We start from the raw sequence: 22,142 nt of genomic DNA on the forward strand, positions 1-22,142 counted from the left end.
ACACACACACACACACACACACACACAAAGTGGGGTCCAGGGACCAATGTGGGTTCCTTGAGGGGGTTCCAAATGGACCTGTACAGGTCTGTAACTCTGAAGAGTGTACAAATGGCACCAAATGGACCTGTACAGGTCTGTAACAAGAGTGTACAAATGGAACCAAATGGACCCTTAAAGGGCTGTAACTCTGAGAGTGTACAAATGGAACCAAATGGACCCTGGTCGGGTCCATTTGGTTCCATTTGTACATTCTCAGAGTTGCGGGAGTCCTTGAAATTAAAATGGTTTGAGAGACACTGGACTGTCTCCTACCAGGAATCAGGTGGAGCTGCATGGTTCCCTTGTCTAGTAGTTCATAACATGGACTTTTATGAAACAAAAATGTTGCAGAAAGAGGATAATCCAAGATTTCCGCACAGCTGAAATGTTGGTGATTTTAACATTGTTTAATACGATCAGATCAGATGGGACTTTTCTGTTTGTCTGTATGGGCTGTCAAGGGTTGGTATTTCAACTCTAGATTCCAGATATTAAAAATAGGATCTAGAGTTGCTTGTGGGTTGTGGCTAGTCTGGTAGTAGTTAGTTAGTAGCGTCTCCAACCAGGAATCTAGTGGAGCTGGTTCCCTGGTCTAGTAGTAGTTAGTTAGTAGCATGTTGTCTCTTATCCGTAGTAATAGCAGTAGTTAGTTCGTTAGTAGTTAGTTAGTGGTAGTGTATCCTACCAGTAATATAGTGGAGCTGGTTCCCTGGTCTAGTAGTAGTTAGTTAGTAGTAGTTAGTTAGTATAGTGTCTCTTACCAGGAATCTAGTGGAGCTGGTTCCCTGGTCTAGTAGTAGTTAGTTAGTAGTAGTAGTAGTTGGTTAGTAGCATGTTGTCTCTTACCAGGAATCTAGTGGAGCTGGTTCCCTGGTCTAGTAGTAGTTAGTTAGTAGTAGTTAGTTAGTAGCATGTTGTCTCTTACCAGGAATCTAGTGGAGCTGGTTCCCTGGTCTAGTAGTAGTTAGTAGTAGTAGTAGTTAGTTAGTATAGTGTCTCTTACCAGGAATCTAGTGGAGCTGGTTCCCTGGTCGATGGCAGCGACCAGCGGTCCCATCAGAACTCTGTTGGAGGACGCGGCCATGGTGAGGTTCATGTGCGGTGGTCAGCGGGTCAGCGGCTCCGCCGGTCGCTCAGTCCGTCGCTGCTAAAGCTGCTCAATGACACGCACGTGCAATACACACACATGCAGACCTGACCTGACACACGCACACGCACCGGTGTGTGTATGTATGTCACGTAGGGCGGCTGGCAAATCTGGATTTAGGTCGCGGACATTGTGCGTCAGCAGTGACGCATTTGGCTATTACTGATGACGTATACAGCCAGCAGAAAGATAGCCCTGGTCCAGAACGCTCTGCCAGCCGCGCTGCTCTGCTCATAGACCCAACATTGCACTGCCGTGCCAGGTCTCCGTCTTTAGTAAAAAAAATAAACACAACTGCTTCGCTACTCACCAAAACAAAGGCTGTTTTGTGTTGTTGAAAGTCTATTCTCCAGGGTGGGAAGTCTCTCAGCACCCCACCTTCTCTGTATAATACATTCTTTGGGCATAAAATAGCATTTGTCTGCTAGACGGAAATTATTGTATTTGCTCCACTGCGCCCTCGGCAGATCTGATCAATGGTAATTTATATTGACCAGATCTGTAGAGGGCGCACTGGAGGAAATAATATAATAAAAGTTAAAGTAACATAAAATCACAACTTTTCATTAATGAAAAAATATTCCAACATTTTCCAAAAGTATTTCATAAATAAAACCTGAAAATCAATTCCCGTCAATAAAATAAATCTAAAAACGCGTTGTAAGCTTGTAGATCTGCTATTTTCACTAGTTTGGGTCCGAGCAAACATCTAATTTCTCTTTTGGGTCTTGAGCTAAAAAGTTAAGAATCTCAACAAAAGACACTTGTGTCTTTAAAGGCCAGTCCACACCAATGCAACTCCTTGCAACTCCTTGCAACATGCAACTCCTTGCAACATGCAACTACTTGCAACATGCAACTACTTGCAACCATTATCCAGTTGCAAGGAGTTGCATTGGTGTGGATGGAGTCTGTGAACTGGCCTTAAAACTGTTTTGTTGCAAGGAGTTGCGGCTAGTTTCATTGGTGCGGTCTGGCCGTAAGAGCTGTATTGACAGCAAAGAAAACGGTGAAATCAGCTGGCACATTGGGGCAGTGTGGACCGGGCATCAAGACCACTGACTACTATAAATGGGCTACTAACTCTTATTGATACTCACACTATTCTGCTATTTTCAAAACATTCGTATACATTAGAAAACCTAAAGAGTACTTTTACTTTTGGTACTTTAAGTTAGATCCTACCTGGAAGGGAGGGAGCAAGTGGTGGAAGTAAACGGCACCCAGTCCCCCCCCTCCCTGTGACTTGTGGTGTCCCACAAGGAAGTATACTAGGACCTTTACTGTTCCTGATATATGTGAATGACATGTCATCAGCCTGCGACTGCAAACTGTTCCTGTTCGCAGATGACTCGGCCCTGCTAGTCTCGGACAGGGACAGGCTGCAGGTTGAGAAAACTCTCAGCTCCGAACTCAACAAGATCTGCATCTGGCTCTCTGACAACAAACTTTCATTACACCTGGGTAAAACGGAATCCATCCTCTTTGGGTCCAGTCCTAACCTTAGCAAGGCAGAGAGTTTCACGATCAAAGTGGGTAATGATGTCATCAAAAGAAAGGATGAAATTACCTACCTGGGCTCCATCTTGGCGGCAAACCTCTCTGGTAACAAAAACGCTGAAAAAGTGATCAAAAATGTCAACCAAAGAACACGCTATTTGTGGAGGATTGATCGTCTAGTCAGTAAGAATACTCTGAAGATTCTTGCAGGGGCCCTCATTCAAGGTCATTATGATTATGCATGCACTTCATGGTATCACAACACCTCCAAGGCCTTAAAAACCCTACTCACTTTCAAAACTGCCCTAAAGATACAACTTCAGGAGGCTGCAATTCAAAAATGGCCCCTGTCTAAGTCTTAACCTACCCCCCCCTACCCCCCCCCCTCCTTCATTTTCCTCTTTTGTATATATATATATATATATATTTATTTATTTTCTCTCTTCATACCAGTAACCTGAAAGCTGATTGTATGACATTCTGTATAGTAGTGTGTATATCTGACTGCCTCTTATATGTCATCATGATTTGTGTGCATGGGGTTCTCATCTTAAACAAGCTTAGTGCTTAATGAGAGTTCCAGTTTAGTAGACCTTGTATTGTGAATTTGTACTTCCATGTACTGTCATGTACTATTATCATGTCTTACTAAATAAACTACATCAATCAATCAAGTACATTTTGATAGCAATACTTTTGCACTTTTACTCAAGTAAATTTTGAATTCCGGACTTTTACTTAAGTAAATAAATTGAGTACTTTTTCCACCACTGCCATTCAGCTACGGCCGCTCCCAGTTCAAAGGGTATGTTCATCCGAAGATGTGGATCCACCCATCATGTTCAGAGACAGAAGTGTCTCTGCTGTTGCATCATTTCTAAGATTAGCTGAATTAAGGTGTGAATGTATATTGTGTACATAAAAGGGTGTAACCTGTGACTGAGCAAATGCATGATGCACAATGTGGTTTCAGCACAATATGTAAATGATTCAAACCACCTGCAAAACAGCTACAACTAGTTTTATGGGCGGACAGCTGCCAACAGCCACACATTGTTACGTTTGGGGGTTAAAGGGATAGTTCACCCCAAAATTACTTTATTTCTATCGATTAGTCACCGCATGGAGACTTGAATTCATGGTTAGTATTTTTGTTTTCGTCGTATTCCTAAGCCAATTATTTGATGACGAGCGGAACGGTAGGCAGCGGTTTCGGTAGGAGACACGAAGGAGACTCTTTGTGTCTCCTACCGGAACCCGCTGCCAGTCATCAAATTATTGGCTTAGGAATGTGACAAAAACAAAAAAATGAATTATTTTGGGGGGTGAACTATATCCCTTTAAGGGTATCCCAAAAGAGCATAATGCTGTACATTGTGAATTGGTCATATCTGATGGTTGTATATCAAAGAACACCTTAGAAAACGAATCTACTGTATAGACATTCATTATATGAAAATTACATGTTTAGAAGCAGATATTCTGTGTTTGACACTGAGATGTGACAGACCCACATTTCGAAGTGACCTTGACCTGAATTGACCTTGATGCACCTGGTTGGTATACAATGATATACTTTTAACATGTTATCTGGATGTGCCTGGGAATCACATACATACTTTGAAAGATTGCTATTGCAATTTCTCCTGCAGGTCAAACCACATATTGACTGGATTATCACATCTTTTCAGAGAGTTGGTGGGCCTGCGTTAGTTTGTTTTGCCACTAGCCAAAGATGATAAACAGGCAGGGAGAACGTTAATAGGAAATGCATTTAGACTTCATACCATTCATATAGGAGTATACCGTCCGTCAGCGTGAAGCCTAATTTATACTTTGTCAATGTCACGGCTGCATGCCGAAAGTAACGCTTCACATCGTGTCATTTTAGATTTTAGCGTTGGCTATTCAAAAATAGCAGATCTACAAGCTCACAGCGTGTCACTTCGTGCCGCGCTGCCAGCTTGTACATCTGCTATTTTTGAACATTTTCGAAAATGTTTGAATAATTTTGAATTAAGAAAAGGTTTGAGAACAACTAATTTAGAAGGCATTTGTAGAATCGGCCTCAGGTCTTAAAGGCCCGTTCATAGTCCCTAGATGTGTCTAAAACGTGCGTCAGGGGGTGAGGGATTCCGTCCGTTCTTTACGGACGCATGCATAGTCGCTCACGTTATTTAGGGGTTATTTTATTTATTTTAAAGTGTACAGGCGTAATACACCTATTCATCCACCAGATGGCAATTGCGAGAGTATGTACCGGTACCTATAATGTTGCCATGTCTGCTTACTATAAGCGACTTTGGGCTTATCTTTCTGTAAAGTTGCTTGTAAACAAACAAGCAATTTTGTATTGGTGGTTGCGGTTTTATTTGGGCTTGTTTCTAAAGTGTAGTTGCTTATTTGGGCCAATTATTATTTAAACCAGTGATTCTCAAACATATATATTGTAGATCTGCTATATCTTAGTCGATTCTTTTGGGCTTGTTTTCATAGACCTGGTTGCTTATTTCTCTCACAAAACCTGGCAACACAGCCAGCTGCAGCTAACAACATGAAGCTACCATTGTAGCATCTAGCCAAAACAACGCAATAAAAGACACAAACTAGTCCACAAACTAGACAAAAACAATGGTTGTCTACAAAACGTGAGTTTCGACCCCTACTGCACTGTGCTATATATGCTATATATTGTCACAGACCGTGGATCGACCATAGGGATCGACGGGTCTAAGTGCTTAAGTACATTTACTCAAGTACTTCCACCAACCAACGTGGGTCTTTTTTTTGGAGAAAGAGGGCCCGAGGAAAACTTTTTTTCCTTATACTGCCAACGGGTTCCACTGGTACTACAGCCAACGTACAAACGAACGTACGTCGGCCTGACGGTGAATGTCGACTGCACGGACGGAAATCCTGGAGCCGTAAGTGACGGAGGGGGAGACAAAAACTACGACGCAAGGAGCGCTGGCGCTAGTTACGTATCCTTACGTCCGACTATGAATGATACTTAATGGGTTAATCAGTTACTTGAGGTGAGCGACTCGGTTGTGTCACCTATCCCAAACCCAGTTGTGATATCTGATACCCAGCCCCTTCATACCCTCTGTCTGCACTGATCTGACCACACCCATGTTTATACTTACTAAGCCAACAAGGCAATAAAAAATCCAACAAGGTCATAAAAAATCAATCAGACGACTGCAGTTGATTCAGAACGCTGCAGCTCTAGTCCTGTACTAATACCAAGAAAGTGGAGCATATCACTCCAGCTCTTAAAATCCTTGTCAAATAATAGATTTAAAAATACCACTGTTGGTCTATAAAGCTATGAATGGTTTAGGCCAGGGCCTAAATACATTTCTGATGATACTACAAAATCATGAACCATCCAGACTTCTCATCTGGGAAAGGTCTGCTTTCTGTCCCCAAAAATAAACGTGGGGAAGCAGCATGTATTTTTTTAATGCACACGTATCTGGAACAAACTCCCAGAAAAATACAGGTCTGCTGCCACTCTTATTTCTTTTAAAACACAACTAAAGACCTTTCTGTTTGCCACTGCCTTTGATTGAGTTACTTTTCTTTTCTTTTTTTTGTTTTACTTCTTTCGTTTTATGTCTCCTAATGTCATTGTATAACTGTGGTGCATTTGCTTGATGTTCTGTGTAATGCAAATTGAGTTGTCTTGTTGTTGAAATGTGCTATATAAATAAAACTGCCTTGCCTTGCCTTGCCTTACACGTCAACTAAAACCAACAATTTCCACCCCGGCTCTTGAAAATCCGGGTAAAAAGTGACTGCTTTAAATGCCTGCAACACTGCAAAGTGCTTGGTTTCTTTCCTCAACATACTGTACACTGAGACTTGTTCTACCTGCTTTCACGATTAGATTGCAGGCCTAGGCTTTGATAGTATGCGGAACATAATGTCAAAAACATACAGTACATCTAATGTGGGAAAACCCCAAGCTACAGGCTCTTGAGGAGTGGTTGGCACTCAACTAAATTCTTACGTTTTTAACTCGACAACATTCTGGTATGAGTTCCTGTTTGGTATAAGTTCCAAACGTGTGTGCTCACCAGTGTTATAGTTATAGAGTTGCAATAATAAATGTTGTGAAGTCAAAAGTACCATATTTGTCTTTGGAATGTAATATGTAGTGGAGTGAAAGTCATACGTATCCAAAAATACAAATACAAGTAACGTGCAGACACTCCAAAAATGTACTTAAGTACAGTACTAAAAAAAAAACCATTTGTTACTACCCATCACTGTCTATAACCACCTGTTCACCACTCAGGTCTAGACTTTTGACTTCCATTTGACTTCACACGGTATGGTGAAGCAATGATCTGGGGTGAGAGGGACTGGTTTTTCTAGTTGGAAAATACAATCATTTTCGTTCTGTAATCTAATCTGACTGACACACTTGCAGAGGACTGGACCATTGCCATGAATTCTGGTACCCATGCAAAGATAATAATGCCGTGCCCTTTAAAACATATACCTATAGCCTAATGTGTGCTGCCTTGAGGCCTGTCATTCATTATCACGTCACACTGCTTTCTCATGGCCCTAGTTGGGACTGACATCTGTGTCCAGTGAATTGACAGTAAATTGAATTTCTCTGTATACACATCTTTTTCATGACTCGGGGCAAGAGACAAATCTTGTCTTGAGTCACAATATTCTTTAAAAAAAAACCTGTCCTATATACTAAGTCAAAAATGTTTGTTTCTTATTATCATACTGTACAATATTTTTGGTGCATGATGCATCAAAACTTGTGTGACATAAAACTGACCTGCTTGTATTATTGTTATTATTTTCTCTTGGAGATTGTATATCATGCGTAGGCCTATAACATTTGCAACTCATTTGCATTATGGTCTGACTGACTGCAATTGTAAAGCAAATATTGGGTGGTTTGCAACGTGTGTTCATGAGAAATGTCTTTGTACTCTTGTCTCGTGTTTCTTGATGTAGCAGTTCTATCTCGACTTGGCGGTTTACCACAAGCCTACTGTAACTGTCAGTGGTGGAAAGTAACTAAGTACATTTACTCAAGTAGGCTACTGTACTTAAGTACAATTGTGAGATATTTTTTTCTTTACTGGAGTATTTCCTATTTTCAATGTTTACAAATATTGTAGTTTTTACTCCACTACAATCATTAGAAAAATTGTGTTACTACTGTAGTTACTTTGAAGATTTGTTATTACAAAAACAATTGGACATTTTGATACCAATACTTTTGTACTTTTAGAATGTCTACTTTTTGCTACTTTTTCCACCATTGGTAACTGCCCTCCAGGACCAGAATGTTGTGTGCAGGCAGTGTCTGAACATACAACCTAGCCTGGCTATAATACCTATCTATGTTTTGGGAATGTATTTTTAAACGTCATTGTGTCGGTTATCTCCGTTACATTTTCAAAAAAGATTAGGCTATTTTTATACTGCCCTGCCAAGGCAGAGTGCAGTAACTACGAAAACAAAAATCACTGAAAAATGGGTTTAAAAGTGATTCAACTGGTCAGCCAAATGAGATATTGGCATATAAGTGATATTACACTAATTGTACATCTGTTCTTGAGGTAATTGTTTATCCCCCAACATCACAAAGGCTAGTTTGACCTTTGGGATACCCAAATAAGTCGGTGTGTCCAAAAACGTAGTTACTGCTCTTTGGCTTGGCAGGGCAGTATAGCTGTTTGACGTTTGTGATAAGAAATGGAGAGCAGTCAGTGTGTAGCCAAGCCTTCATATAGGCCTACTGTATGGTGAAGACAATTTCAGAAATTGTAATGGAATGCCACACGTTTGGTTTAGTTGATTAACCCCTGCAGGGAATTGTGGATGGATTCAATTCTGGATCAGCAGTTAGTAGGCTATAGCAGTGGTTCTCAAAGGCTGGTCCAGCCAGGGGCCCCCAGGGTTCCACGAGCGGGTTCCAGGGGAACCCATGCAAAATGATAATCAGTTTAAGCCCTATTTTATTGTTCAGCTATTCATAAATAGCTGATCTACAAGCTCACAATGCATCACGATGCGACACATCGTGAGCTTATACAGTACATCTGCTAGCTATAATATAATATAAATGTTGAATCTTGACAAATGTTGAGAAATCTTCTCTTTTGGGGTCCCTGGTACAAAATATGTTCATGGGGTCCACAGACCAATATCAATTTGGGGATCCTTGAAACAATTTCCCCCCCCGGAACTACAGGGATATCTGACAATACCTAATAGACAATGTCATTCCATTTCAAACCTAATTTATACTCCAATGCAAGAGGGTGTTTCACTTGCCGCAGCACCTGTCTGCACCTGTCCGCCGCTGGCGCGTAATTACGCACCATCTGACCATTGGATCTATACTGCTATATGTGACGTTGTGCAAAGCTGCCGAGCTACGGCCTGCATTGCATTTAATTGTCATAATAGGTCAGTGGTTCTCAAACTTGTCAAGGACCCCATCTCAAAATATTTTGTTTCAGGGACCCCCAGAAGCAAAGCTTTGGGTTAAAAACGCATTAAAAACATTTTGATTTGCACACATTTTCACATTTTTTCGAAAATAAGCAGACTAATAGCAGATCTTTCTTTGGCTATTTTTGAATAGTTTCCCTATACTCTTCCATTGAGACAATAAAGTGTCAAGGACACCTGTTGGTTGATCATTAACATGCCTGAAGCATAATATGCTATAAGCATGTTATCATCCACCCTGGATAAGAGTGGAGACTGCGGCTTTAAAGAGTGCTGGACATTTTGGTCTCTCATGACAGTTTTATGTCGGTAGGACATCATCAAAGTTACGTATTGCAGCTTTAACAACTTTAAGAGTAGCCTTTGCCTTTAACCAGGATGGAAGCTGCATGCAGTGTGTTCGTCCCACCCACCTCCTGTCGGCTATTAGTGTGTGTGTGTCATGTTTTGTTTTGGTTCCTTGTTCACACTCACTCAGGCATGGAGGACAGGGTGAACGTTGGTCTGTGAATAACACTATGAACAGTAATATTATTATCCTACTCTCTAACGGGTGAATGACAGCAGGTGTGTTGTGAAGGAAAACAAAACCCTAGATGTTTGACTAGACATGATAAATCCAAGTAGGACAAATGGGAGAGTGCAGCAGCGAGACGCAAACAGAGGTGAACATGTTTTCGGACTCGGTAGGTTGTTTTTTATTATTTATGTTTAATAGTATAGTAATAATTTATGCTCTGTCGTATGACGGTGCAATTAGTCGGCTGTTTTCGGACAGTGTTCATAGAAGTAAAGCCAACTGTTCTTACTTCCTACTTCCTCGTAACCCAAAGATAAAGATACAGTAGCCTACTTAAAAAGAAATATATACGTATAGGCATATATTATTCATTTAAACTTTAACCAGGTAAAATCTCCTTTTCCAATTGACAGAGAAAAAAACATACAAAGACTTCATGATCCAGAAAATATGGATGAGCAAAATATGTTTTTGCTTAATTATAGGCTATTTGTTTTAAATTGCTTCCATTCCTGCTTTGGAATCTGATTAGGAATTGTATTTATTTATTTATAATTTTTCATATTAAGGGAATTGCAGAACTGTGGTGTTGTTTTGTTTAACAACATGGCAGGTCATGAATCATTAACATGACAGAAAGTTGGACAGCATACCAGGAAAGACCTCTTAACCAAAACCCACATTTCAGTCTCTTGACAGCACCGCTGTCAGCCACACTCAAAGTGAAATAATAAATAAATAGCAGATCTAAAATAGCTGATCTACGAGCTCACAGCAGGTTGTGTGTTGTGAGACCTTGCGCTGTGAGCTTGTAGGTTCTGCTATTTTCACTATTTGACACACAACAGAGTAAATCCGGTTTCAAGTGGTTAAACAGTGCCTGTGGTGCAGATTACATTTCGACAGCACGCCAAGTGTTCCCTCTAAAAGGTTTTGTTCACAAATGTTTTGTAAGTTACAATACAATCATATCAGCAGCCAGCTGATGGGGGGAGAGGTCTGTTTGATGAAGGATTACATTAGCTAATCTGTTCCATTTTCCTTTTGCTGGATGTGGGCCACACAGGCAGTCCTAGAGCACCAGGATACGTGCAACCAGGAATTACGAGGAAGACTGTGAAAGAACTCATCATGATGAAACGCCAGGCCATGCAGAACCAGCAGGTATTTCAACAGGTACATTACAAATCCACCGGATTCCATTTTCTGGCATGGGTGCCTGCCATGGTGCAACCATTTAGTGCACAGACCATTATATTCTTTGAGAGTATTAAGTTTGAATCCGACTTTCATTGTCTGCCCTCTGTTTCCTGTTTCTCTCTGAAAAGCATGAAATGCCTAAATAATCTTTAAAGATGAACTGACATGTTTCAATCTCATAGAGATAAATACAAAGAGGTTTTTCTTTTACTGACATTTCAGAGGTATTGGATATATACTTAATTTAATTTAGTTAACAACCTTTCTAATCAATTGCCAATTAGCCTACAGTACACTTGAATTACAAGTTAGGAGTTTATTAATGCCTAAATTGTATATGGTAAGGCAAGGCAAGGCAGTTTTATTTAGCACATTTCAACAACAAGAACACCAAGGAAACACAATTATAAAATTACATTTGGATGTATGAAACAAAATAAGTGAAAATTCATAGATACAGATGAGAAAAGAAAAGAGAAAAAAATAAAATAACTTCCTAAAATGTAACATTTTTGTGGTCCAGAAAACGTTGTCATTGAACGTTTGTGGAGATATGTACAGTGATAACATTTCCTCTGGTGATTGGATTGATCAAAAGCAGCGGCAAACAGAAAGGTCTTTAGTTGTGTTTTAAATCTCTATCTCTCTTTCAGAAATGCAACCCCCCTCAGAAAAAGCCTCGCTTCCGTCAACCTGACTTTGCACCCATTAGCCCTGCAATACTTAAAGAAGTCACTGCAAACGAGACCATAGGTGCTCTGTCAAGCACGCCACCTCCCACAACGCCTGGCGCCATGAATCTGTTCCCCCCTGGGCCGAAAAATGATCCTGTGCCCCTTCCACAGCATCATGTACGATGTTCAGCACCAGCCAGTGCCCTGTCTCCACTCGCTGATGGCTTTCCACAACAACATGTGAAATGTTCAGCACTGGCCAGTGCCCTGTCTTCACTCGCTGATGGCCTTCCACAACAACATGTACAGTGTTCAGCATTGGCCAGTGCCCTGTCTTCACTCGCTGATGGCCTTCCACAACAACATGTACAGTGTTCAGCATTGGCCAGTGCCCTGTCTTCACTCGCTGATGGCCTTCCACAACAACATGTACAGTGTTCAGCATTGGCCAGTGCCCTGTCTTCGCTCGCTGATGGCCTTCCACAACAACATGTACAGTGTTCAGCACTGGCCAGTGCCCTGTCTTCGCTCATTGATGGCCAATCAAAACAACACGTGCGATGTTCGGCACCAACAAGTGCCCTGTCTCCACTCGCTGATGGCAAGATGACGTTCTTCCAATGGCAAATACTCCAGGAAGCCCAGAAAATGGATAGAATGGACCCCGAGGTCCTGATGACGCAGGATGAAGACGGAGACACGTATGTATGCTGCTCAGTTTGTCTGGTCCTTAACCAGTTAACCACATGAACCCTAGCGCGCCCCTATTCTATGGCGGATATTCAGCGAAAATAGCAGATCTACCAGCTCACAACGCGGCACACTGTGAGCTTGTAGATCGGCTACTATCGGCAAAGAGATAAGTCATTAAAACGTTACCAAACTTACCAGAATAATTGAGTCAATGTTGGCACTTTATATTGAACTGAAGTACAATTCTATAGTAGGCCTAAAGCTTAATTTATACTCCACACGATGGTGTCACCTCCAAACAAGAAGTTCTTGTCGGCAGTGAGTGACCTATAAATCCTATACATATGAAAGTATGAATTAGGCTTCATTGTTTTTCTTCCACCTCCAGGTTTCTTCACATCGCAGTGGCGCAGGGGAAGAGGGCCCTGGCCCATGTGCTGGCCAGTAAAATGGCCGCCACGGGCTTCCTGGATGTGAAAGAGAACAAAGGCCAGGTATTCGCCACTCTATCTATCATTCATTCTCAATTAAAGCAGCACTATGTAACTTTTTAACAACTATATAGAATATCAAGTCCCACAAAATTATAAAGTTACATGTTTAAGCAATAACAATCATCCGTCCATAAATGTATAGACTCAGGGGGGCCCCTGCTAGGGGCTTGACAGTATTACTATGTATAGGGGAGACAATGAGTTTCATCCTGGCATTTGCCAAGGCACCAACTGCCAGTCAAATTGAAGACTGGCCAATCACAGCACGTCCTCGCCGTACATGCTTGCAGAGAATCTTGGCTAATGAAGTCAAAGACGTTGGCTGCCATGTTATTTGTATCCAAAGTGGCCACTGATACTCCAATAATAATTAATAAACAACTGCTGTTTTTTATTAATTGTGAACCCTAATGTCTTCCATATATTGAAATAATACTATAACTTTAAAATAAACATTACACTGGTCTGTCCGAGGGAAGCTAACAAACAAACACAGAGATATGATTGCACATCACGGCCCCTTTTGCACATGTTTCAACTTTCGTTTCGAACTACAAGGCGCTTGTAGATCGGCTACTTTCAAAATGTTTGGTTCTTTCTTGCGTAATATTTGACAATTTGGCCAACTTGGTATTAAAAAGGTTTCAAGGTCATTAAATTGTAACTTTATAAATGTGCAGATATCCTGTACACACTTATACTGCATGTTGGTTTGTTAGCTGTTGAGTGGGCAATGTTTCACATTAAAATAATCATCTGGGGAGCCCCCAAAATAATTTTGGGAACCCCAGTATGGGAACCACTGTACTAGGTAATACATTATTTCACTACATGTGTAGGTTTTACATTCACACCCTGATTCTCTGGTACCCTGTTAGAGGTATTTTCAAACATGGTTGCATTACCTTTGCTCGCTGCTCTCTAAAATGATTGCTGATTTTGTACACAGACGGCACTTCAGCTGGCAGCTGCGACCAACCAACACTTGATTGCCCAGGACCTGCTGTTCCACGGGGCCCAGCTCAACACTGCAGACTGCTGGGGACGCTCGCCTCTGCATGTGTGTGCCGAGAAAGGCCATGTCCTCACCCTGCAGGTATACCGTAGGCTCATTTCTCTTAACCACATAAAGACCTGAGGCCGATTCTACAAATGCCCTCTAAGAATCAGTAGTTCTCAAACTTTTTCATGCCAAGGAGGACCCCCAAAATGATATATATTTGACCGCGGACCCCCCATCTGAAGATGTTTTGTGCCCCCCCAGAAGAGAAGATTTGTGTTAAAAAACTATTCTAAATTATTCTAAATCTTCCAAAAATGTTTTTTTTTCAAACATTTCCAAAAATAGCAGAGGCACGAAGTGACGCGCTGTGAGCTTGTAGATCTGCTATTTTTGAATAGCCAATGCTAAAATCTTAAATGACTCTGTAAGCCCTAAAAAAGTCCCCCAAAAAAGTCAAAAATTGCAGATCTACAAGCTCAAGCTTATAGATCTTCTATTTTTGAGCTTTTTTTTTATAGGGGTTACGTTGTTAAAGCATATTACGCCGTCATATTCTGTGCGATTGGTGTCGATCCACAAGATCTACTCTGTCTGATTGTACTTACTAGGGAATATCTAGTAAGATGCCAAATATCCATCAGACGTAGCGTATCAGGTTTGCCTTTTCGTTTACTAACTTGTACATATCGATGACTAGATCATCCACAGAGTCCTCAATGGGAGCTGGCAGCCGACTGATGTTGAGCGGGTCAATTATGACGGCAAGTGGTTCTTTTTTAAACCTTTACATGTACAATAGAATACAAAAACATACACCAGGAGGTTCAAACACTGCCCGCACCTGCATCTCTTGAACTACACGTCTCCATTCCTCAGATATATGACCCATTATGTCATTTGCATGAAAATATACTCATCCCTTCTCAAATTATTTTGTTCACAGACAGACAGACAGACAGACAGACAGACAGACAGACAGACAGACAGACAGATAGACATATAGTTACTCTTGTAACCTAAATACTTCTTCCTATATTTTGGCAGTAAGCATAATGTGTACATTGTGTGCTTCTTTGCAATTGTCTTGTCTTGTCCTTATGCAAGTGATTGTAAACAAACTCATTGTAAGTGACTCAGGATAATAAGCGTCCCAAAGCGTAAATGGCATGTGTCTTTTCCCAAAATAAGGCCTGACTCCGCTCCATACGGCCGTGCTTTGTCACAATGCTGTGATCAAAGAGCTGAGATGTCTGCCAGCTCCTCCCTCACACAGGGCAGAGGAGCTCAGACTGAGGAGCAAGATGTATGGAGGCTGCATCAGAACTCTGCTGCTCATGGGAGCATGCTGTGGGACACAGGTAAGCTGTATGGAGGGTGCCAGTGGTTCTCTTCCATATTATAGGAGTAGTTCACCCAAAAGATGACTTATTTTCTACCAATTACGCACCCCATGAAGCCTTGAATTCATGGCGATTTTTTTGTTTTTGTCGCATTCCTGAGCCAATAATTTGATGACCGGTGGAGTCTCCTACTGTAGCTGTAGGAGACTCAACTGCAGGTCAATTGGGTCTCCTACTGGAGACTCCGCCGGTCATCAAATTATTGGCTCAGGAATGCGACAAAAACAAAAATATCTCCATGAATTCAAGGCTTCACGGGGTGTGTAATTGATCATGTCATTTTTATTGGGTGAACTACTCCTTTACCTCTCATAACTCAGAGAGCGTACAAATGGACCAACCTGTTGGTCCATTTGGTTCCATGGTTTTAAATGCGTCACAATAAAATGTGCAGCATTTTCAGAAGCTGAATAAGTTACTTTTACTGCATTTGTCCATTAGGAATTGTTGTGGTCCTGACTTTGTGGCCGGTGGTTGCTCACATAGACATTACCCATGACACAACAAAGTTCTGTGAAAGTGAATAACTTAATTATTAATTTAAGTAGTGAGTAAAGACACACAGTCTCGTAAATCATGTTTTGGGGTGAGCCTTCGGCACATTTCCGGCATGATTTTTTGCCAATCAAGGTGACTGTACTGGCCAATCACAGCGCTTCTTTTCCGGGACATGGCAAAACACATAACAGCATAATATCTGTTTAGATATTTGCCAGTCATTTGGGATCAATATAAGTAGGAACATGAGCCTATATGTTATTTATTCCGGACTTGTCCTTTAAGTGACTCATAAAGAACAGAAGCCACCATGGACCCTTTCCGAGACATAGCAATTGACCTCTGACCTCTGTGTGTCGTGTTGTACAGGATCTTAAAAGTGGGCGTACCTCACTGCACATGGCGTCTGAGGAGACCAACATGGACCTCTTGCACATTTTCCTGGACCAGCCTTCTTCACTGTCTGTTGTAAACATTAAGGTGGGTCTGTTGTAAACATTAAGGTGGGTCTGCTGTAAACATTAAGGTGGGTCTGCTGTAAACATTAAGGTGGGTCTGCTGTAAACATTAAGGTGGGTCTGCTGTAAACATTAAGGTGGGTCTGTTGTAAACATTAAGGTGGGTCTGTTGTTGTAAGCATTACGGTGCGTCTGTTGTAAACATTAAGGTGGGTCTGCTGTTGAGCAAGATTTTCTTTCTTCAAAAATAGCAGATGTACAAGCTCGCAGCATGACACAAACTGAGCTTGTATATCTGCTATTTTTGAGAACCACTGTTCTAAACCAATGTTCTAAATCCTAAGAGTTTTATGAAAAAAACCTATGTTGCTATATACCGTATATAGCAAAAATCTAAAATGACACAGATAATTTCCCGGTTTCAACGGGTTAATCACGTTAACCCTGGCGTCCTTATTTTTGGGTATGTCATTATAGGTGAAGATTTCCCCCAAAAAAGTAAAAAATACCAGATCTACAAGCTCGAGGTTATAGATCTTATATTTTTGAGATTTTTTTAATATAGGGCTTAAATGGTTAATAAGCATATTCTGTGTCAGTGCGATGGTGTATCAGTGTCAATGTTATTTATTGTACTTACTAGGGAAGATCTAGTAAGATGGCAAATATCCATCAGATGTATCGTATCATGTTTGCTAGCCATTCAGACTGATTCGTAAGCATTACTGCTGTAAACATGTGGGTCTGTTGTAAAGGTTAAAGTGGGTCTGTTGTAAATGTTAAGGTGCAACTGTGGCTTTCTCAATGTCCCATATGCATTGGTCTCTGTGTGTAATTTAACCTACCGAGGTAAAGCAGATTCAAACGTGAATTGAGACAGGTGAACACAAGAAGGCAAAACATGTCACACACAATCAGAGTCAGAAAGACTATTGCGGAGGAATTTATTATGGGAGGTGGTGCAGTGTTAAGCGATGAATGCACCGACACAAACACTGACATACAGGACTAGCATACGGTGCAATGGCGGAGGAGAGAACAGTGAAGTGACGTCATATTATATTAGACTAAACACTCTTACATTGTGCAAACGGTTTGATGTGTTCTGTAGATGTTCAACGGGAACACGGCGCTGCACATCGCCAGTTCTCTGCAGAATCGCAGCTCTCAGGTGGAAGCTGTGAGGCTGCTCTTGAGAAGAGGCGCTGATCCCAGCACCAAAAACAGTGAGAATGAGCTTCCTGCTCAGCTGGTGCCCACTGGACCAGTAGGTGATAAGGTACAGTACTGTCACTACCACGATCACTATACTATGCAGTATTACTGTATAATATACAGTACTACCTACAGTCACTACCACGATCCCTATACTATGCAGTATTACTGTATAATATACAGTAGGCCTACTACACTATTCAGTAAAATCCTGAATGTTAAAATAACTGTGTACATATTCATGTACATGTGCAGAATATGATGACCGATTAATCGTACATCCCTAGTTGTGTATAGGTTTCAAACTGATGGTATGTGTTGTCTATCTACTACAGGTGAGGCAGATCCTGAAAGGAAAAGATGTCCATTCTTGATTCGAGTTCAAAACCACTGTCAGTCAGACAGTCCAGGCTATGACGAGAGAATTTGCCGGTATAAGGCAGATGAAGAGTCGTTTCAATGAAACATGCTCAAATGTTCGCTACAAAGTAGTGAGTCATTATTTTCGTTTTTCTTAAGTGGAAGATCAGTGGAGAAGCTTGTATCTTTATCTTTGATTATTTGAATGTCCTTTTGTTTTTTTTACATGACCATGTTGTGGAAATGTTATTTACTGTAAAAACCTCACAAATTTAAGTTTGAATGTTAGTCAAAAAGTAATCAAAGTTGATTTATTGTTTATATTAAGTAAGGTATTCCACAGGACACGGTATGATTGTCTAGGTTATTGAAATGTTTGATAGTGGTAATTCTAGGCCTAATGTGAGAAATACTATAATCTACTATAATCATAATACATTTACTGTATGTTGGTGATCAGCAATTTTGTTCAAATTAACTGCATTTAAAAGGTGACAATACGTGTGACAGACACAAATAAAGACAGACATTTTTAAATAGGAATGTAATTATTAATGTGTATTTATGCATGGTCACTCAATGCTAAATATGGGTCCATGTTTAAAGCGTTTGAGAAATGCAATAATATGGTCTATATTGACACCGAGTGGAATTAAATTGTACTGCATCTGAACCAAACAGCCTCAGCCTAGCTTGGTACCATGTGTTCACCTTCTGTGGCCATAGACTAATATAGTCAGACAATAGAGAAGATAACAATAGAGATCTTGTTCTACAAAACCAGCAAAAAGCCAGAGGTTCTATAACTTATAATCTTTAGAGATTCCCTGAGTAAACTCAGTGGTTTAAGTCTCTGATTCTCATCATCTTCATTTCACAGACCCACAATTAAATTTGATAAGTTTGTTACACCATGGACCCCTGTTATATATTGTCTCTAGGACTCCAAATTATTCACTTCTGTGTTTCGTGCTTACTGCTGCTGCTGTTATGACACCTGAATATCCCCACAGGGATCGATAAAGACTTATATTATTTTACTGTCAAAGGCAAAATGCAGTAGGTTACATGCAACACGTGTAATTTTCAGTTCAAGGAGGGACAGTAGTTAGACATTGAGATTAAGGCAATCACTTTACACATTTTACTGTACTATCTATTTTCCTTGAAAATGTCAATTTTAATGAAATGCTGAAAGTGTCCAATATTGTATAGATACACACACACACACACACACACACACACACACACACACACACACACACACACACACACACACACACACACACACACACACACACACACACACACACACACACACACACACACACACACACACACACACACACACACACATATATATGCTATGAAACATAGCTGGAGTTATGAGCTTGATATCACTTGATTGCACCAATCGTCGGTATTTGTAAGATGTGCAATAATCTGTGAGAAATAATGTAATGATATTACAGCAGATAGGAGCTTCAGTTCATTTTATATGATAGATGTAGCCTAACTGAAAACATTCTGGATAAAGTTATAGACCTACATGCTTATGTGATATGATTATGATTATGCCTATGTATGAAATGTACCCACACCAGCCTATTGTTCGGTATAGTGGATATGATTGTATACCCAGCTATCAGAGGAATGGTGAGTGGTCATCGGCCCACCAAAGACCAAATCGGCATCCCACTGTAGGGAGAAATGACCACTGATAGTGGTCCAGTGGCGGGTCGATCGCTGTAGGCACGCTGCAACCAAAGTACTGTTGTTAATGGTCCTTGGTGGCATGAGGTTCAAATGGGTTCACGCTGCAACTCCCCCACCCCACGCTATAACAATGTTATTCTAATGGATGTAATAAAGGAGAACAGATACATGAACTTTTATTTATTATTTTATTTAAAGTAATTTAATAACAAAATCAAAAAAGTAAATGCACACTTAAGTGTTTGTAAATCATTAAGCCTACTCCAAACAAGATCAAAGAGATTCTTAATATTACATCCCATTATACAATTGTGTGTGTTTTGTCTCCTTAATGGAGGCAGCTGCTTACTCTAATGACTTAGTTGTTCATAGGGAGGCTTCATTGTGTCACACTCCAAAAATAGCCACTACTTCAAGCTAACGATGCAGCTTGAATAGTAGATTTATAAATCAGAAAAAACAGTTGTAAGATCAAAATTAACATTTGTTTAATTGGAAAAAGTTACAGAGGATGAATTTTAAAGAGTGTCAAAGATTCAATGGTGCCTGTCAACACATAAAATACAATTTCACACTAGGCTATTTTCACACAATGACATTGATTAGAAAACCACGATGTGGTTAGGGTCAGTAGATTGATTATTTACTTCCAAAGAGCACCAACCATATCTGTCACACCATCTATGACTTTTAGTGGAGACTTTGCGACCTCCACAACTCCTCCCGTTGCTGCACCTACCGTTGCTGCACCTACAATAACTACTGGAATATCAGTACCCTCTATTTCACCTCTCCTTTCACGATCATCGCAGTATTCTTTGGCACCTTTGACCATGCCTACAGGAACATCCAATACTGCCTTAACCAGCCCAACTGCTGCACCCCCTACTAAAGCTACAGGTGTCATTAATACCTTTCCCAGAATAACGAATGGGTTCTTGTTCTTTGCCTCCCTCTCCCTCTCCTCTTGCCTTTCCTTCTCTTCCTCCCTTCTCCTCTCTTCTCTCTCTTCAGATCTCTTCCTATCTGCCTCTCGTTTCCTCTCCTCCTCTCTCTTTTCTTCCTCTCGTTCCTTCTTCTCCTCTCTCTTTTCTGCCTCTCGTTTCTTCTCCCACTCCTTCTTCTCCTCCTCTCTACTCTTTCTTTCCTCTTCACGTCTGCTCTCATCCTCAAGCCTCCGTCTGTTTTCTTCCTCGCTCCTCTGTTTCTCTTGTCTCTCCAACTCCTTTCTCATGGCCTCCTCTTTCTTCCTCTGTTCCTCCTGCCTTTTCCTTTCCTCCTCCTGTCGTTTCACATCTTCCTCCTTTCTCTTTCTCTCCTCCACCTCTCTCCTCTTTCTCTCCTCCTCAAGCCTCTGTCTGTTTTCTTCTACAAGCCTCTTCCTCTCTTCCTCTTGTTTCTTCTCCCACTCCTTCTTCTCCTTCTCTCTACTCTTTCTTTCCTCTTCAAGTCTCCTCCTTTCTTGTTCTTCAGACCTTTTCCTGTCCTCCTCTCTTCTCCTCTCGTACTCCCTCCTGTCCTCCTCTCTCCTCTTTCTCTCCTCCTCAACCCTCTTTCTGTTTTCTTCCTCAAACCTCTTCCTGTCTTCCTCACGCCTCTGTTTCTCTTGTCTCTCCAACTCCTTTTTCATGGCCTCCATTTTCTCCCTCTGTTCCTCCTCCCTTTTCCTTTCCTCCTCCTGTCGTTTCATCTCTTCCTCCCTACTCTTTCTCTCCTCATCCTCTTGAATCTTTCTCTGGGCCTCTAAGTACATCTTATCTGTGTAATGCTGTCCACCATTGGCCTTTACCATCTTATCAATCTTGGCTAGCAGACGGGTCACCTGTAACCGGTCTTTCTTTTTGTTGTCAAAAGCATGGTACCTTCCCTCACACTCACTAATTAGCTGATTAAGCGCTGGGCTTTTCTCTATATAATCCTCCACCGGTATGTCTATGGCGTCTTCACCAGTGAACAAAACTAATGCGTACTTCAAAGCCTGCTTGGAGAAGTTCTCCTGAATCCATTTCATGGTCATCTGTTCCTCTTGGGTGAACCTCGTGCCCAGCCTGATCACCAGCAGGAAGACGTGGGGACCGGGTACGGTCATGTACATGCACTTCACAATCTCCTCCTTCATCTCCTCATTGGTCAGTGATGTGTCAAAGAGCCCGGGCGTGTCGACCACCACCACCTTTCTTCCCGACACTTTGGTTTCACATTTCCTGCACTGGCTGGTCACCGATACAGGTGAGGATTCCTCGACGAACTCCTCTGTGCCCAGGATGGTGTTCCCAGAGGCACTCTTGCCCACGCCGGTCTTGCCCAGAAGCACAATACGCACATCAGATCCAGCTGCTGACACAAATGATATGAAGATACATGAACTATAGCTGCTGCTGCTGAATGAACTAAAATAATATGACAAGCAAGCAGTTTGTGCTCAAAGCAAATATTTAGGTGGTGATGGGAATGGATGGGAATTTCATTCCACTTTAAATTCTTTGTATGATTTCCTATACAAAAAACGTGAGTGTTATCTGTTTAGTTAACTATCAAAATTGACCAAAAAATATCTAAAAAGAACAACTCACCCATTGTGTTCCGTCACCGTGTACCTTGTTTTCCACCTTGTGTATGTTGCGTGTATTCTTTTACCTGAAGAAACACAGTGGTAAAATGATTTGAATGAATGAATGAATACATCAATACATGTGTGTGTGTGTGTGTGTGTGTGTGTGTGTG

General features: G+C 41.1%; 3 protein-coding genes across 8 annotated transcripts in view; 1 reads left to right on the forward strand and 2 right to left on the reverse strand.

Annotated features, from left to right (window-relative positions):
* The window catches only part of LOC308080645 (glycerol kinase), a 28,260-nt gene extending 26,941 nt beyond the window's left edge, over window positions 1-1,319 (reverse strand). For both annotated transcript variants that reach the window (XM_080422559.1, XM_080422558.1), the window contains exon 1: window positions 1,046-1,319. In XM_080422559.1, the coding sequence (XP_080278685.1) occupies window positions 1,046-1,138 (93 nt within the window). In that variant the 5' untranslated portion in view covers window positions 1,139-1,319. The remainder of the gene's footprint in view (window positions 1-1,045) is intronic.
* Window positions 1,320-9,660: 8,341 nt separating this feature from the next.
* On the forward strand, window positions 9,661-18,239 carry nfkbiz (nuclear factor of kappa light polypeptide gene enhancer in B-cells inhibitor, zeta). Of its 4 annotated transcripts, none has more exons than XM_080422801.1 (10): window positions 9,661-9,873; window positions 10,774-10,883; window positions 11,561-12,282; window positions 12,663-12,768; window positions 13,718-13,864; window positions 14,469-14,532; window positions 14,960-15,129; window positions 16,039-16,149; window positions 17,239-17,406; window positions 17,678-18,239. In XM_080422801.1, the coding sequence occupies exons 1-10, from the start codon at window positions 9,798-9,800 to the stop codon at window positions 17,714-17,716; spliced, it is 1,713 nt and encodes a 570-aa protein (XP_080278927.1). In that variant the 5' UTR covers window positions 9,661-9,797; the 3' UTR covers window positions 17,717-18,239. The 4 variants fall into 4 exon arrangements, with proteins under 4 accessions (XP_080278927.1, XP_080278928.1, XP_080278929.1 ...); XM_080422802.1 differs by having other exon boundaries at window positions 10,774-10,871; XM_080422803.1 differs by having other exon boundaries at window positions 10,778-10,883.
* Window positions 18,240-18,370: 131 nt separating this feature from the next.
* LOC308080801 (uncharacterized protein) overlaps window positions 18,371-22,142 on the reverse strand; it is a 5,093-nt gene continuing 1,321 nt past the window's right edge. The window contains exons 2-3 of one of the 2 annotated variants that reach the window (XM_080422806.1): window positions 21,992-22,055; window positions 18,371-21,752 (exon numbers count right to left, since the gene is read on the reverse strand). In XM_080422806.1, the coding sequence (XP_080278932.1) occupies window positions 20,062-21,752; window positions 21,992-21,995 (1,695 nt within the window). In that variant the 5' untranslated portion in view covers window positions 21,996-22,055 and the 3' untranslated portion in view covers window positions 18,371-20,061. Of the gene's footprint in view, window positions 21,756-21,991; window positions 22,056-22,142 lie in introns of both variants that reach the window. The other variant, XM_080422805.1, reaches the window with a different exon arrangement.

This window comes from Gymnoscopelus braueri, assembly GCF_963280865.1.
Source record: "Gymnoscopelus braueri genome assembly, chromosome: 24".
Lineage (NCBI taxonomy): Eukaryota > Metazoa > Chordata > Actinopteri > Myctophiformes > Myctophidae > Gymnoscopelus > Gymnoscopelus braueri.